Source organism: Acinonyx jubatus, chromosome B2 (assembly GCF_027475565.1).
Source record: "Acinonyx jubatus isolate Ajub_Pintada_27869175 chromosome B2, VMU_Ajub_asm_v1.0, whole genome shotgun sequence".
Taxonomy (NCBI): domain Eukaryota; kingdom Metazoa; phylum Chordata; class Mammalia; order Carnivora; family Felidae; genus Acinonyx; species Acinonyx jubatus.
The window spans coordinates 119,549,219-119,564,717 of NC_069385.1; the positions used below are offsets into that span (position 1 = coordinate 119,549,219).

The 15,499-nt window shown below is 53.4% G+C and overlaps 2 protein-coding genes across 20 annotated transcripts; one reads left to right on the forward strand and one right to left on the reverse strand.

The window, feature by feature from the left end:
• Positions 1 to 93: 93 nt before the first annotated feature.
• Positions 94 to 5,204, reverse strand: APOM (apolipoprotein M). Of its 3 annotated transcripts, none has more exons than XM_053223060.1 (6): positions 4,975 to 5,204; positions 1,492 to 1,646; positions 1,133 to 1,206; positions 936 to 1,034; positions 657 to 755; positions 94 to 237 (listed from the first exon to the last, which is right to left on the reverse strand). In XM_053223060.1, exons 2-6 carry the CDS (start codon positions 1,542 to 1,544, stop codon positions 212 to 214), a joined length of 351 nt encoding a protein of 116 aa, XP_053079035.1. In that variant the 5' UTR covers positions 1,545 to 1,646; positions 4,975 to 5,204; the 3' UTR covers positions 94 to 211. The 3 variants fall into 3 exon arrangements, with proteins under 3 accessions (XP_053079035.1, XP_053079036.1, XP_014937636.1); XM_053223061.1 differs by lacking the exon at positions 4,975 to 5,204 and adding an exon at positions 3,961 to 4,106; XM_015082150.3 differs by lacking the exon at positions 4,975 to 5,204 and adding an exon at positions 2,043 to 3,941.
• On the forward strand, positions 4,360 to 15,461 carry BAG6 (BAG cochaperone 6). Of its 17 annotated transcripts, none has more exons than XM_053223043.1 (26): positions 4,360 to 4,627; positions 5,263 to 5,389; positions 6,479 to 6,596; positions 6,717 to 6,913; positions 7,148 to 7,201; positions 7,363 to 7,437; positions 8,074 to 8,312; positions 8,836 to 8,965; positions 9,426 to 9,623; positions 9,841 to 10,093; positions 10,447 to 10,524; positions 10,636 to 10,743; positions 10,865 to 10,977; positions 11,081 to 11,168; positions 11,366 to 11,649; positions 12,087 to 12,378; positions 12,536 to 12,705; positions 12,895 to 12,948; positions 13,079 to 13,181; positions 13,277 to 13,401; positions 13,573 to 13,719; positions 13,818 to 13,877; positions 13,987 to 14,133; positions 14,211 to 14,318; positions 14,850 to 14,996; positions 15,282 to 15,461. In XM_053223043.1, exons 2-26 carry the CDS (start codon positions 5,276 to 5,278, stop codon positions 15,375 to 15,377), a joined length of 3,498 nt encoding a protein of 1,165 aa, XP_053079018.1. In that variant the 5' UTR covers positions 4,360 to 4,627; positions 5,263 to 5,275; the 3' UTR covers positions 15,378 to 15,461. The 17 variants fall into 17 exon arrangements, with proteins under 17 accessions (XP_053079018.1, XP_053079020.1, XP_053079024.1 ...); XM_053223045.1 differs by having other exon boundaries at positions 11,084 to 11,168; XM_053223044.1 differs by lacking the exon at positions 4,360 to 4,627 and adding an exon at positions 4,638 to 4,783.
• The last annotated feature ends 38 nt before the right edge of the window (positions 15,462 to 15,499 follow it).

Genomic DNA, 15,499 nt, shown 5'->3' on the forward strand with positions numbered 1-15,499 from the left:
CGTCCAGCTGGGGGTTTAGGTGGCAGAAGACCCAGGGGGAGTACTGAAATGGAGGTAGTGGGATTGGTGTCTGGAGACAAACCCAAAATGAGATGAGGATTGAAAAACCATCTTTATTACTCTTGAAAGGGAGCTGGGAGTCTCCGGCTTCTCCCTGCAGCACAACTGCAGCTCCCACCATATCCATCTGGGGCACAGATGAAGCCACAGGTCAGTCACTGGACAGCGCACAGGCCTCTGGTGGGAGGAGGGAGAAAAGAGGATGTAAAGGAAGGAAATCCAGGAAGAAAGGCAACACTGGTGGTAACAGGGTAGAGGAGAATGCATTCCTGCTTTTCCCCACATCTAAGAAGGGGTCTCTGAGGCCTTTCCCCCTACATCTCTGCCCCTCTGCCCCATTTATACACCACAAACTCTGAAACCTCTCTTTTGAGTAGCCCAGAGCCCATCCTGGCTCCCTTGGGTGACATCATAGCTCTTGGCCACATCCTTCTGATGCCATCACAGCCTATGACACAAACGGAGGTGTCAACACCGCCATTCTAATGATGTCAGCCTTTGGCCATGTCCTCCGGTGACATCACTTGAGTCCCTTTCATCTGGCACAGAAGACTTGGTGAGTCCTAGTCCTCTTCTGTGGGACTTTACCCCCTCACCTTGATTCCTGGGAGTCAGTAAGAAGGCTTTGGAGTCCAAACAGGAGGTCAGGGACTGAAATTCCTCCACACACTTCTCAGGAGGGTGTGGTGAGCGATCTGGAAGAGCAAGGCAGAACCAGGCAGGCCTATCAAAGTCCCTGCTTCTTAGCACCACCCTGGTGAGGACCTCATGGAGGCACCCAGCCCTTCCTGGGATGATATCATAGGACCCAGAGTGAGAGGCTCCTGCCCTCCAAGTGTTTCCTCCAACCCTTCCTGCCTGGCATCTCCACTCACTGTAGAGGAGGAAGCGCTGATAACCCTGGCCTGACTCTTTCAGCATGATTCCACCTGGGCATGAGCTGGAGAAGAGCTTGGTCTTCATGTCTGGGCGCCCTGTTTGGGGCGGGGAGGTGGGGAGAGTGTCAGGGCAGAGATGCAAAACCAAGCAAGCCCAGGGGACTTGGGGAGCATGAGGGCTGGAGAGAACCAACCTTCAGTTCTGAGATCTGTGCTCCCCTCAGTCAGGTGGTAGATCCATTTCCGGGGCACACAGAGCCCATTTTTCCTGCAGAAGTGGTGACAAGGAGGGAGGGCTGAGTGGCACCCCAACCACACAATACCAACCTCTATTTATCTTACTTCTTTTTGAAGCCTGGATCCCCTTGGTAGTATCAAGCTACCAAGGTATGGTTGGTTAGGCCCATCTCTCTTCAGAAGGAAACTAATAGAACTGTTGACTCAGTGGGCCAAGAATAGCAGATACCCCAAAGAGCCGAGTTCTTTGTGGGTGGGTGCTCATATTTTGAACAGAGACTGCACCTACTGGTGCCTCTGCCTCCTCACCACTCACGTGCGGATGGTAGCACGAAGCTGGAGCTGTGTGGGGGCAGAGCCTGAAGCCATGTTGAAAACAATGTTGTCCACAGGGTCAAAAGTCGCCAATTCCTCCTTGGTGGGAGCTGCCCCTGCGATAAAGTACCACCGGCCCAGGTGTGGCTCTGGGAACTGCAGAGAACCAGGTGGGGGGGAGGGGATCAGAAAAGGGTGGGTCCCCACTACAAGATCCATTCAACCTCTTCATCATCACTCTTAAGACAGCAAGACTTAGGAGTGGAGTGGTGGCTGTTTTTTTCCAACTAAGGTTTGGGTCATGACAGGGAGCCATTAAGTGAGTTTTCCTTTGTCTCCTCTCAATCACCTTGAGTAACCACCCGCCCCCAATTCTACCATGTCTCCACATTGATGGCCATACTACTATTTTTTTTTACTTGTTCTTGCATTCATTGTCACAAACACACACGCCCTTTCTCCCTTTCCCAGTGTGGCATCCGGTCACTCAAGGCCACCCACCCAAATCCTTCAGAGCCCCCACCATAAGCTCCCCCCATTCGCAGTCCATACCTCTTTCCCATCCACTCCCTGAGTTGTCAGTTGACTGAACTCAGGGCACTGGTAGATGGAGTTAAGGAGAATACCATAGAGGTAGAATAGAGCTGCCCATATTTGGTAGAACATCTTCAGGCAGGAGGGAGCTGGTGCTCTTCGTGAAGTGGCTGGTGCCTTAACTGCTCTCTCCCCCTGCTAGTTACTCAGTCCACTCGGCTTCCAGCCCCCTTGCCTTGACCCTTGACCCTTTCACCTGCTAATGAGTAACTTCAACCTTGTTTTCCAACCCAAGCCTGGATTACTTACAGTGTTTGGGCCTTCCTCCCCCTCTTCTAGATGCCAGTACTCCAGAATACACCCTGACATGTCCAAGGGTCTCTCAAGAATTAGGAAAGCTGAGCCCTCTTAAGTAGAAGCCTATGGCCTTTCAACTTATATCTGAGCTGGGTTTCTGCTGTGTTGTGCAGCACTGAAGAGAGGTGGACTGATTCATTCATTCACTTAGCAAACTGTTTTGAGTCCCAGCTGTTTGTCAGCTAAGCCCTAGGGACATAAAAATGAATTACATAGTCCCTGGCCTTGAAGCAGTAAAAGGAAAACTAGCTCTGTAAACAAAAATCATTGCAATACAACCTGGTAAGTTCTTTAGAACAGGTATGAAATAGGCGCTGGGGCCTGGTGGATGGAAACCTTTCCCTCTGAAGCTTATAATTGGGGAAACAATATGTACACCCCTGAGAAAGTTCGCGGACATGAGTCTATTTGCTCAACATTTATTACTACAAGAGGCTACATAATGTAACGGTTAGAGGATAGGTACTGGTGTTAGAGAGGGTGCAAACCCTAACTCCACTATTTGTTAGATCTTGGACAATTTTATGAATCTCTATGTCTGTTTTAAAATGACCAAATCATCAACCTGCTAGGATTAAAAGAGACAATGCACATAAAGTCCTTAACAAAGGCCTGCACATAGTTAAGTCCAAAGTAAATATTCGCTATAACTAATGCTTGTAAAAAGCACTTACTACAGTTTCTGGTGGTTTTTAGGTTCTCAAATAAGAGTAAGGAGAGCCAAGTGGGTGGAGCAGTTAATGCAATGAAAGATGGCTTCCTTAATAGATTATGTATAACCCACAGACTGCCAAAAAATTTGTTCTGAGAGGTGAGGTTGCTATGCACTTGCGATTTAATTAAAAGAACAAAATTTGGGTGATGGGTATATGAGGGCTCATTATTACTATTTAAAGGTAATGTTTGTTACTTTTTATCATAAAAAACAAATACATGTAAAATACAACAACTTATTGGTAGAAGTGCTCTACCCGGGGTCTGGTAGGTCTGGATTTGTCAGTTCTGCCACTTACTTTCGCCTACGTATATTCATCTATAAATTGTAAGTATTAACTATCCTAGGTGTTGAAAGGCTTTTAAGGACAGTACGCAAAACCCTTAGTAAAGTGGCTGACCACAAACCAAGAGCTCTCTAAACAGGTGTTTATTAGAACTCTTAACTGAAATGGTCCTTGGGACCTGGGTAGAAACTACGAATCCCAGAAAGGCTATGGACACCGCAGGCAGGCACACCGGCAGCAACCGGCCTGGCTGGGAAAGTTGCAGCGCCAGGGGGCCAAGGCCCTGGCCCGAGGGCAGCGGGTGGGCTGGAGGGCTTAGGCAGCGAACACCGTCCCGCCTGCCCGCGGACCCGGGGCTTGCGGAAGCCCTTCAACACCCCCTTCAAAACCCCAGGGTCAGATTCTTGTGTTTCGGTCCAATCTGAGTCCACTTGCTCCTAATTCCCAAACTCTGAGGTCCCCTTTTTGACGAAAGTCCTAAAAAACAGTAAATCCTAGTTTCTCCAAAACATGGCGCGTCCCCTTGGCCGCACATCGCCGGCGAGGAACATGGCGCCCACAGCCCGCCAAACGCCCACCGAGCAGAACCGAGGTCAGCCCCAACGACGCGACGGCACGCCCAGCTCGCGAACCACCTCCAACCGTCTAAAGAAAAGATGACTTCCGGAGGCGCCGAAGGAGTAGAGCCTCGAGGGCCAGAGTGACAAGACAGAATTTTAGGAGGCCAGGACAGTGCCGCCTTAAATTCTCTGCCGGCCACGACTTTAATAACATGGATTGATGAGGCGCAATCCCTAGTCCCCAAACTCCAAGTTGCATACAACTGTCCAAAGCTTCTCGAGGCGTAGAGTCTCATCTAGTAATTTTTTTCAGGCATTTATAGTAGCCACCTCAACCTCCCACAGCTCAAGCGCGTGCACAGAAGAAATGAACAGCGTCAGCGGGGGTGGGCGGTGCCTAAGAGTGTACGCATGCGTAGAGTGACGCACGCAGGCGCAGTACGGTCCCCCGGGCGACGGTGGCCGCGGCTCCTCGGGGTGCTCGGCTCCCTCCCATCCAGGCCGGCCCCGGCCCGTCTCGCCCCAAGGAACTCACTGTTGGGGGCCGCGAACTTCCTCATCGTGCCCCACAAAAGTAAATCTTGGGGACCTGGGGGAGCCGGAAGTACCGCCTTGCGATCCCCAAATACTATCGGGGAAACGGAAGTGGCCATCGGTGGCAAGTTGGGGGAGACCGGAAGTGACGGTACCTTGGGGAAGTCGGGGGCGGAGTCCGGGGTGGTGGTAGTGTGTTTGGGGGTGTGGGGGGGGGTGTGTTTGGTGTGTGTTGGTTCCGGCGCTCTGCTGGAGCGTCGAGGGAAGGTGGAAGAGGGGGGCAGTCAGCTAGCCAGTCTGGCCCCCCGTGAGTGTCCGTCATCTCGGGTCTGTCGTGACTTAGGCGGGTTCGATGGGCGTGGCGCGCGTGCGCGAAACCACTGTCTCCGCGGAGTCTGGCGCGACCCCCCCCCCCCCAGCTCTCGCGTGTCCCCCAGGGTTTGCCGAACTTTGGGGCCTTTGTCGTATCGCGACTGATGATGACACTGGTCTCCTTATCTTTCCTGCTTCCTAGCCTGAGTGGCCTTCCCTTACTGTGATTGGCACTGTGGAGCCCCTCCCATCTCCCCGTCTTCCAGCTCTCTGTGCCGTCGATCTTCTGCCCTTTGTGTTTCTCTCCCTGTGCCCCGGAATCAGAAGGGGGATGGGGGCGGGTGTGTGTGTGTGTGTGCTTGTGTGGGAGAAACTCTTTAGGTATTAGGGCGGAGACTCAGGCTGGGAAGGCTTCCGGGTGTATAAAATCTGCTTTGGGCGACAGCAGGCCTCCCTCTCTCCATTCTTCCTTAGAGAGCTGTCGGCCATGGAGCCCAGTGATACTACCAGTACCACTACCAGTATGGAGGAGCCTGACAGCCTGGAGGTGCTGGTGAAGACCTTGGACTCTCAGACTCGGACCTTTATTGTGGGGGCCCAGGTGAGACCCCAGTATTTCTGGAAGACCCCCATTCACCCTTCCTCTTGTAGTCCCCTTATTCTGAGAGAAGAGCCTGGTTTTTTTGGGGGGGGTCCTCAAATCTTCTTTCATCGGTTCCTTTGTTCATGTTCTAGACAGGATACTTTCTGGTGTTGCTTGTTGAGTGGGAAGGTATGGATGAGGCAGATTTCATTCTGCCTTTTTCCACTGTGATAGAACTCATGCAGAGGGAAATATGGAGGAAGGGGGAAATCTATGCCATCATCATGAGGGAACCCCAGCCCAAAGGGACAGACCTAGCTCTTGCTTTTGGGAAGGGAAACAGAATGGAGATCCAAAACACAAGTCTTAAAAGCAAAAATTGGTCAAGTCTGTACTCTGTTTTTAAAGGCTGGAAATCAGAGCCCATAGTGCAGGTAGAGCCCTAATAGGCTATTGAGTGGATTTTCTAGTATTTGTGGCATAATTTGAGTCTTGATGTAATGCCACAGACACAGCTGTTTATGCCATTAATTCCTCTAATACTTGGAGAGAAAATCATGAGGTCTGTAGTTTTTAAAACACATACAAGAAGACCATGTAGACTTTTGTGATTAGATGTATGTAAACATTCTGGTACATCCCAAGAGTATGTTGTCCAGTTAGGAAAGTGTTTGCTCTTTTCTCTTTTTGTACTTAGTTTTCTGGCTTGATTTTTCCACCCCACCTTCCTTATCATTGCGTTTATTTTGGAGATTGCAGAGTTGTATCATTTTGTGTTTGGGGAGGGGTCATTGGTATCTTTAGACACACATTCCTTTGGGAGCCAGGGAGAGAAGTGAAGGTCAGTTAGCTTTTCTGTATCCAGCCATGTGATTTTCTTCTGGGCATATAACCTGAACTTTGTTAACATTTATTGTCTGTTTTGACAGGTGTTAACACGTCTTAGTTTGGGGCTTTGCACAATAATTACCTCACAATCAAGACAAATGGGTAGTGATTTTATGATTGGGTGATTTTTACCCCTCATGCCCAAAAGTCAGTTGTCCGCCTTCTGTCCTTTCCCTTTCCTACATTAGATGATAGTTTTTTATTTCTGTTACCTTGCAGATGAATGTAAAGGAATTTAAGGAGCACATCGCTGCCTCTGTCAGCATTCCCTCTGAGAAACAACGGCTCATCTATCAGGGACGAGTTCTGCAGGATGATAAGAAGCTCCAGGAATACAGTAAGAGTTTGGGGGAGGCAGTTTAGAGGTTGAGGCAGCTGTCTAGAGGGATGAACTGAGGCCTTGAGCTTACCTGATCATATAATGCTTTGGTGTGTATCTTTTTTTTTTTTCCTGCAGATGTTGGGGGAAAGGTTATTCACCTGGTGGAACGGGCTCCTCCTCAGACGCAGCTGCCTTCTGGGGCATCTTCTGGGATAGGGTCTGCCTCAGCCACCCATGGTGGGGGACCCCCGCCTGGTACTCGGGGGCCTGGGGCCTCTGTTCATGACCGGAATGCCAACAGCTATGTCATGGTTGGAACCTTCAATCTTCCTGTAAGCTTGTGTTCCACATAGGATGGTTTTTGTGGGAAGGGTGGTTTGGTTGTGGTAATGGCAGAGAGCTTATAAGACAGGTATTTTGGTCTTTAGATTGGGTTTCCAGGGCCCTGAGGTCTGATATGACCTCAGTCTTTGAGAAAAAGAGTGGGGCTCTAGAGAATGAGTTGAAGGTGTGGGGGCCTTAGTATTTGGCTTCTCCCAGAGCAACTTCCCTTACCCTTTTCTCAGAGTGACGGCTCTGCTGTGGATGTTCACATCAACATGGAACAGGCCCCGATTCAGGTATCACGGGCCTGGGAGGGTCAGGGAAGGGGATCTGGGAGAAGGAGGCCATGAGGTGGGGGTTGAACCTGGCCAAGGAGATGGCTGGGACCTGGTTCAGTGGGTGGTAGAGTTCATGGCTTCATCTCAGGTGTACCCTGATTTTCCCTCTCTTGTCGTAGAGTGAGCCCCGAGTACGGCTGGTGATGGCTCAGCACATGATCAGAGATATACAGACCTTACTTTCCCGGATGGAGGTCAGTGGACAAGGCTGGCTAGGGTCTGTCTGTCTCATCATTCTCCTTTACCCCTCTGGTGGTGAAGGCATGACTGGCCTGGTGGTGAAGGCCAGTGGTGGTGAAGGCATGGTGGTGGCCATATCAGTTGGATTTTCCCTGTCTAATCTGGTCTCTTCTCTGCAGTCTTCAGTCTTCGGGGCAGGAAAAAGTATCTTTGTCAGCCTATCTTGTTCCTGCCAATTCTCTGGGTGCCTGGTATCTGGGAAGTTTGTTTCAAACTTGTGAGATAATTCTCACGGCTGCTTCTTTCAATTATAGAAGCAGTTCGTGCTTTTTTAGTTTCTAAGTTGCTATAGTTGATACTATTTCCATTAGTTTGTGTTGTGGTTGTAGCTTGTGACCTTTCTTTCTTTTTTTGTGGGGATTTAGTGAACCATACTTTTTGTATTTTGCTAGTAATTCACAAGTACAACAGCTATTTGTTGTGCGTCTTATTTAAGTTTTACGTTGGTGGCTAGGGAATCAAAGAGGCCAATGCAAAGCCCTGCCTTCAGGGAGCCCAGCTAGAGCTCCTTCTCCACTCAGTCTCCTTTGTCCTGGGTAATTCTCTGCAGCAGTCTCATCCTGCCTTTGGTATCCTGAATCCCTCTTTAGTGTCGAGGGGGACCCCAAGCACAGCACAGTCAGCCGCCCCCACAGACGCCAACCGTGGCCCCGGAGTCTGTAGCCTTGAGTTCTCAAACATCAGAACCAGTTGAAAGTGAAGTGCCTCCTCGGGAGCCCATGGAGGCCGAAGAAGTGGAGGAGCGTGCCCCAGCCCAGAGCCCGGAGCTCACCCCTTCCGGCCCAGCTCCAGCAGGCTCAACACCTGCCCCAGAGACCAATGCACCCAAGTGAGAAACAGAGGGACCCTTTGGGAGGGGGTTTGGGGATCCCAAGTGAAGTGTGAGAGCCAAGAAGGGTATGATGGGAGAAGACGGCTGCTTGACAGTGTCTCCTGTAGGGCTATTGGGGGTGGGGGGGAGACAGGGAGAGGCTCTGGACCGGCTGATGAGGTTAGAGTTGGCATCTGAGCCAGAAGCACTGCTGTCCTTGGGGCAAGAAAGTCCAGATGGTGTTTCCTGAGCCTGATTAAGATTCTCTCTCTTGAGTTCTCACAGGCCACGCCTCTTTCTTCAGAGTTAGTTTCTTGTCATCACAGGTATAGAATCATGTGGTGGGAAAGGGAGAAGCAGTGTATTTTCTCTTGTCTTCCCGTGGGTACAGGTAAAGCACAGATGCTCTGCTCGTCCCAGAGGGGATTGGGCCAGGGGTCGGGGAGGCTGCGGACAGACAGGGCAGGTGTAGTCTGTGTCAACTTTGAGGTTGGGGGTCTGAGGAGAGCCTTGGCTCACTGCCTCTCGGGGTTGCCCACAGCCATCCTTCCCCTGCGGAGTATGTTGAAGTGCTCCAGGAGCTACAGCGGCTTGAGAGCCGCCTCCAGCCCTTCCTGCAGCGCTATTATGAGGTTCTGGGCGCTGCCGCCACCACGGACTACAACAACAACGTGAGCCCCGCCTACCCCCTCACCCCCATTTGTCCCAAATGGAATAGGCCGAAATACAGCTAATCCTTTCCCCAGAAAAAGACATTGTCTGCAACAGGATGATTCCTCTGTAGACTCGTAAGTGATGTTTTCCTTGTTTATAGGGAGGGTCATCATCTCTGTGATACCTACGGTCTTTGTACCTTTTCATACCTTGGGTTAATTAGGAGACTTAGGCAGAGTAAGGAAATTTAGCAGATGATGCTGTACTGATTTGCTGTAGGGTTTGTTGTAATAGGAAACTTTCCGTGTGCACGAAGTAGACTTTATTTATAGAGGTTGGGTCTACTTGGAAGCTTCTGAGGCTATGCCTGGGGGTGTAGAGAACGTGGTGTCATTCAAAGGTGGTACTGCTTTTGTTATTGACGTTCGTCCCAGCCTAATATTTTTGGTCTTTCTGTGCTTGACCCTGGGGATATAGCAAGAGGGCCGCGAAGAGGACCAGCGCTTGATCAACTTGGTGGGGGAGAGCCTACGGCTGCTGGGCAACACTTTTGTGGCGCTGTCTGACCTGCGCTGCAACCTGGCCTGTGCGCCCCCACGACACCTGCATGTGGTCCGGCCCATGTCTCACTACACCACCCCCATGGTGCTCCAGCAGGCAGCCATTCCCATCCAGGTGGGTCGGAGGGGAGGAGCCTGGTGTGAGGGAGACCGCATGGCTGGTGGTGGCATGACCCACGGTAGCTACCGGGTTTGACAGTAGTGAGAAGAGGTAGGGACTTTAGAAATACGTAGTGATGGAGAATGGGGGAGACTTCGGAAGTATATCACGGAGTGCCGTGGGTTAGGCTCTTATTTTACTCACTTCTGTGTCATTCATCTGTCTCCTCCAGATCAACGTGGGAACCACCGTGACCATGACAGGGAATGGGACTCGGCCCCCCCCGACTTCTAATGCGGAGGCAGCTCCCCCTGGTCCTGGGCAGGCCTCATCCCTGGCTCCCACTTCTACCACTGTCGAGTCCTCAACTGAGGGTGTTCCCCCACCAGGGCCGGCTCCCCCCCCGACCACCAGCCACCCAAGGGTCATCCGGATTTCCCACCAGAGCGTGGAACCTGTAGTCATGATGCACATGAACATCCAAGGTGAGTTAGGATTGGTTGTTGGTAGAGAAGAGCAACGTGGCTTGGGAGGGTGGTCTGTAGCGGGGTGTGAGAGAGGGAGGGTGGGGAAGGGAGAAGTCAGGGCTGATGGAGGTAGCAGGGTTAACCAGACTAGAAACTTTTAGTTGGCATGCGTGGGGAGGGGCAGGAGTGACTGCTTGTCCTTGCAGTTTTGTTTGCATGGTGAAGGGAGTGCCGCCTTCCTGTCTAGATGGAGGGAGAGGCAGGCTTTTTGGTGGGGGGAGTAGCGGCCTGAAGGACGCCAGTCTCAGGAGGATATAGTTAGGCTTTGGCCCCGCCTGTCTCAGGGCTACTCTCTCTGTCTCCTTGCCCAGATTCTGGCACACAGCCCGGTGGAGTTCCGAGTGCTCCCACTGGCCCCCTAGGACCCCCTGGTCATGGCCAAACCCTGGGTAAGAGTGAGGGCATCAGAGCAGGCAGAGCTCTGGGTAGAGAAGGGGTAGGGCCGAATGGGTGGGCTGAAGGGGGTCCAGGTTCAAGGTTACATCAGACCCGCCCCCCAGGCTCCACCCTCATCCAGCTGCCCTCCCTGCCCCCTGAGTTCATGCACGCCGTCGCCCACCAGATCACTCATCAGGCCATGGTGGCAGCTGTTGCCTCCGCGGCCGCAGGTAATGACCTGGAAGGGGAAGTTTGGGAGGCGGGCACGGTCCATGGTGGTGGGTGCCGTTGGCTGGCAGTCAGGGGCCCAGCCTTCAGCCCTCTCTGGTCTCTCCCCTCTGCCACCCACAGGACAGCAGGTGCCGGGTTTCCCAACAGCTCCGACCCGGGTGGTGATTGCTCGGCCCACCCCTCCACAGGCTCGGCCTTCCCATCCTGGGGGGCCCCCAATCTCGGGTACTCTAGTGAGTAAGGGTGGAGGGGTTCTGGTGGGGAAGTTCGGGGAGAGAATCCTGTGGTGGGGAATGAAAAGGGCAGGACTGAAAGCCTCCTTTGTTCTCCCTTCAGCAGGGCGCTGGACTAGGTACCAATGCCTCTTTGGCCCAGATGGTGAGCGGCCTCGTGGGGCAGCTTCTTATGCAGCCCGTTCTTGTGGGTGAGTCCTCGTTCTTCCCTGTCTCCAGCTGTAGTCACTCCCACGGCCCTGCTGATGCTCCTTAATCTCCTTACTGGTGCTTCCCAGTTCTCTTCATAGGTCCTTCGTTCTTGCTTTCCTGCTGGGAAGATCAGAATGGAAATGCTGTAGGGTCTCGTTTCTCTGGATTTCATCTTTTTTTCTTTTGGCCTCTGTAGCTCAGGGGACCCCAGGAATGGCACCACCTCCAGCCCCTGCCACTGCTTCAGCCAGTGCAGGCACCACCAACACAGCAACCACAGCTGGTCCTGCCCCCGGGGGGCCCGCCCAGCCTCCACCCCCTCAACCCTCAGCAGCCGATCTTCAGTTCTCACAGCTCCTAGGGAACCTGCTGGGTCCTGCGGGGCCAGGGGCCGGAGGGCCTGGCATGGCTTCTCCCACCATCACCGTGGCGATGCCTGGTGTCCCTGCCTTTCTCCAGGGCATGACCGACTTTCTGCAGGTAAGTGCCTACCTTGCTCATCACCTCACCCTTCCTTTCCCTTGGCTCGGCCAGGCGCTGGTGCCTTGTTGCTGTGGTATTGCTGCTGGGCTACAGTCTCTGGTGGCATGTTGGTGGGAGGGAGCCTTGGGAATTTGTGGACTCGGATTCCCACCCACCCCTGCCCCGATTCGGAGATGAGGAAATTGAGGCTGTGAAAGCGAAGTAATTGGTGTTGCTGCTTTGTAACCTACCCCATCGAGAGGGAGAGAGGGTCGGTGCTCTGCCCCATCCTGCCGCTGTGTAACTATGTGTGCGCATTGTGCTTTGGGAGTAAAGAGCAGATTACAGCTCTCCATCTTCCACGGTCCTCTTGGTTTGTGCCTTTCTGGTGTCGTTTTACATTCTTGTCTCCGTGCTCACCTTGTGTTCTGTTGTTTGTTCCTTCTCTTTGCCAGGCGACGCAGACGGCCCCTCCGCCCCCCCCGCCACCCCCACCCCCACCCCCAGCCCCAGAGCAACAGACCATGCCCCCACCAGGGTCCCCTTCTGGTGGCGCAGGGAGTCCTGGAGGCCTGGGTCTTGAGAGCCTTTCACCGGAGTTTTTTACCTCCGTGGTGCAGGGCGTGCTGAACTCCCTGCTGGGCTCCCTGGGGGCTCGGGCTGGCAGTAGTGAAAGTATTGCTGCTTTCATACAGCGCCTCAGTGGATCAAGCAACATCTTTGAGCCTGGGGCTGATGGGGCCCTCGGTGAGCAAATTGGGAGTGCCTTGGCCTTCTACAGGGAGGGATAGGTCGATGGTCTCTGTTGAGGGGTATTGCCGAGGTGTGATGAGGCCCATGGGCTTGTGGTGGGTGGGCAGGCCAGGTGGTAGAGGCCACTGCTGACTTCTGTCTCTGTCTCTAGGATTCTTTGGGGCCCTACTCTCTCTGCTGTGCCAGAACTTTTCCATGGTGGATGTGGTGATGCTTCTTCATGGGCATTTCCAGCCACTGCAGCGGCTCCAGCCCCAGCTGCGATCCTTTTTCCACCAGCACTACCTGGGTGGCCAAGAGCCCACACCTGGTAACATACGGGTAAATGAAGATCTTGGACCCCAGGGCTCTCTTTCTCGTCACTTTCTGTTATTTATTCCTGACTCTGTTTATCTGTCATCTAAAGCTATGATTGCTCCAGCTCAAGCCCTGGACTTACTGGAGGTAGAGGGGAGGGCAGTGTCTTGAGGGCTGGGGCTTGGATCTAAACTTGCGCTGTTTCCCCCATAGACGGCAACCCACACGTTGATCACAGGGCTGGAAGAGTACGTGCGGGAGAGTTTTGTGAGTACCCCTTCCACATTCCGTCTTCTCCTGGGTCCCGTCAGGGTAGCTCCTGTTCCTGCTACTGCTTTCGGTTCCTGGTCTCCCAGGGTTCCTGATTCGGAGGGTCTTTGTGTGTGTTGTTTCTCAGTCTTTGGTGCAGGTTCAGCCAGGGGTGGACATCATCCGGACAAACCTGGAATTTCTCCAAGAGCAGTTCAATAGCATCGCTGCTCATGTACTGCACTGCACAGGTCAGGGGCAGCGGGGCTGGGGGGCCGGGGGGCGGGGGTGTTAGATGTGCAGAGCTGTCGGGTGCCAGCATCTCCTCCTTGTGTCTTGCCCATAGACAGTGGATTTGGGGCCCGCCTGCTTGAGTTGTGTAACCAGGGCCTGTTTGAATGCCTGGCCCTCAACCTGCACTGCTTGGGGGGACAGCAGATGGAGCTTGCCGCGGTCATCAATGGCCGAATTGTAAGTACCACCTCTGCCCCAGAGCCGCAGCCTTCTGTTTCCTTGGGTTTCCATTCTCTCTGGTATCATGCGGTTTTTATTTTTTCTCCCCCAACTGCCGTCTTTTACTCTTTGACACTTTTCAAGAGCTCGTTGAAGATGCTGTGTTCTAAGGCTGCTTTTTGCCCTCAGCGTCGCATGTCTCGTGGGGTGAACCCGTCCTTGGTGAGCTGGCTGACCACTATGATGGGACTGAGGCTTCAGGTGGTTTTGGAGCACATGCCCGTAGGCCCTGATGCCATTCTCAGATATGTTCGCAGGGTTGGTGATCCACCCCAGGTAAGGGACCCAGATGGGCTCTGGGGTCAGGGGACTTGAGCGAACTGGAGAGGCCTGAGACAGCTTTCTGTGTTCTCCTTCTTTGTCCAATTTTATAGCCACTTCCCGAGGAGCCAATGGAAGTTCAGGGATCAGAGAGAACTTCCCCTGAGCCTCAGGTACCAGGGAGAGTTGAGGGGCCAGGTGATGTGGAGTGGGGGACCGGGGGCGGGAGGGCTGGAGCTGGGTGTGCTGAAGCCCTTGTCTTCCCACGTGTCTGGCTCCCAGCGGGAGAATGCTTCCCCAGCCCCTGGAACAACAGCAGAAGAGGCCATGTCCCGAGGTCCGCCTCCTGCTCCTGAGGGCGGCGGCTCCCGTGACGAACAGGATGGAGCTTCAGTTGAGACAGAACCTTGGGCGGCCGCAGTCCCCCCAGTAAGTGTCGGGAGGTGGGCCGGTGGGCCAAGGCAGCTGAAAGTTGTGCCAGTTACTCATCCCCTTTTCATCCCCAGGAATGGGTTCCGATTATCCAGCAGGACATTCAGAGCCAGCGGAAGGTGAAGCCGCAGCCTCCCCTGAGCGATGCCTACCTCAGTGGTATGCCTGCCAAGAGACGCAAGGTTGGTCTGCTTCTTCCCTGAGGATCTCTCTTTATCCAAATTCCCCTGTCGTGTTTAGAATCCAATTACTCAGAGTCAGAAGGAATTCTTCCTAGTTTAGTCCCGTCATTTAATGGCTGAGGACACCTTCCCGGGGATTGACTTGCTCACGGTCGCTGCAGCACACCTTCACGTTAGCATTTGCCAGCAGTCCTGTCCTCCCTCAGCTGCCCGGTGGCTAGGAATGTGACTAGGGCCTATTTTCCTTAAGGTGGGCTTCCTCTTGTGGACTAGCCAGCTCAGAGTGCTGGCTGGCCTGACTCATCCTGCCCCTCTTATTTTGAAGAGTGAGTCCAGCACACTCAAATGCCATGTTTCGGCCAGAGCCGAATAAAACTAGGAAGGTATCTCTGCTGTCAAAACCGCCTGGACTAGTCCCCTTCTCTCCACTAGCATAGGAACTCAGTGGTTGACTCCTGGAAAGGGTGAGCTGGGTGGTGGCACTGGATCTGACGTTGATCCTCTTTTCCCTCCCGACCCCCTGTCCCCCAGACGATGCAGGGTGAGGGCCCCCAGCTGCTTCTCTCAGAGGCCGTGAGCCGGGCAGCTAAGGCAGCCGGAGCTCGGCCCCTGACGAGCCCCGAGAGCCTGAGCCGGGACCTGGAGGCACCAGAGGTTCAGGAGAGCTACAGGCAGCAGGTGCCCCCACCTTGAAGCAGGATAGGGATGGTCTAGTGGGAGGGGTTGGGCTAGGGCCCCTCTTTTCTGATCCTTTCAGAGATGAACTGGTCAGTCTGGGGCTACCATGTGATTTTTTTAAAGAGTTTTTCCCTAGTGGCATCTGGGAAGGCTCGGCGATACCATATTGGGCTGACAGTGTGGCTGGTGGGGAAGTGTTAGCTTCTAAGGGATGGCCTTGCGTGCTTGCTGGGATCCTAGGGGCCTGGCCGCTGCCCCTCCGACCTGCTTGCTCTCTCTCTCTAGCTCCGGGCTGATATACAAAAGCGACTGCAGGAAGACCCCAACTACAGCCCCCAGCGCTTCCCTAATGCCCACCGGGCCTTTGCTGATGATCCCTAGCTCTTGTGGCCCTCCCTCATCAGGGGACCATTTCCCCCATCTTCCTTCACAGTATTTAAGAAATAAAAGTCAGATTTTCCTGGCTCTTTGGTCTCTAAATTGTCTTCCTTAAATAGCCTAAG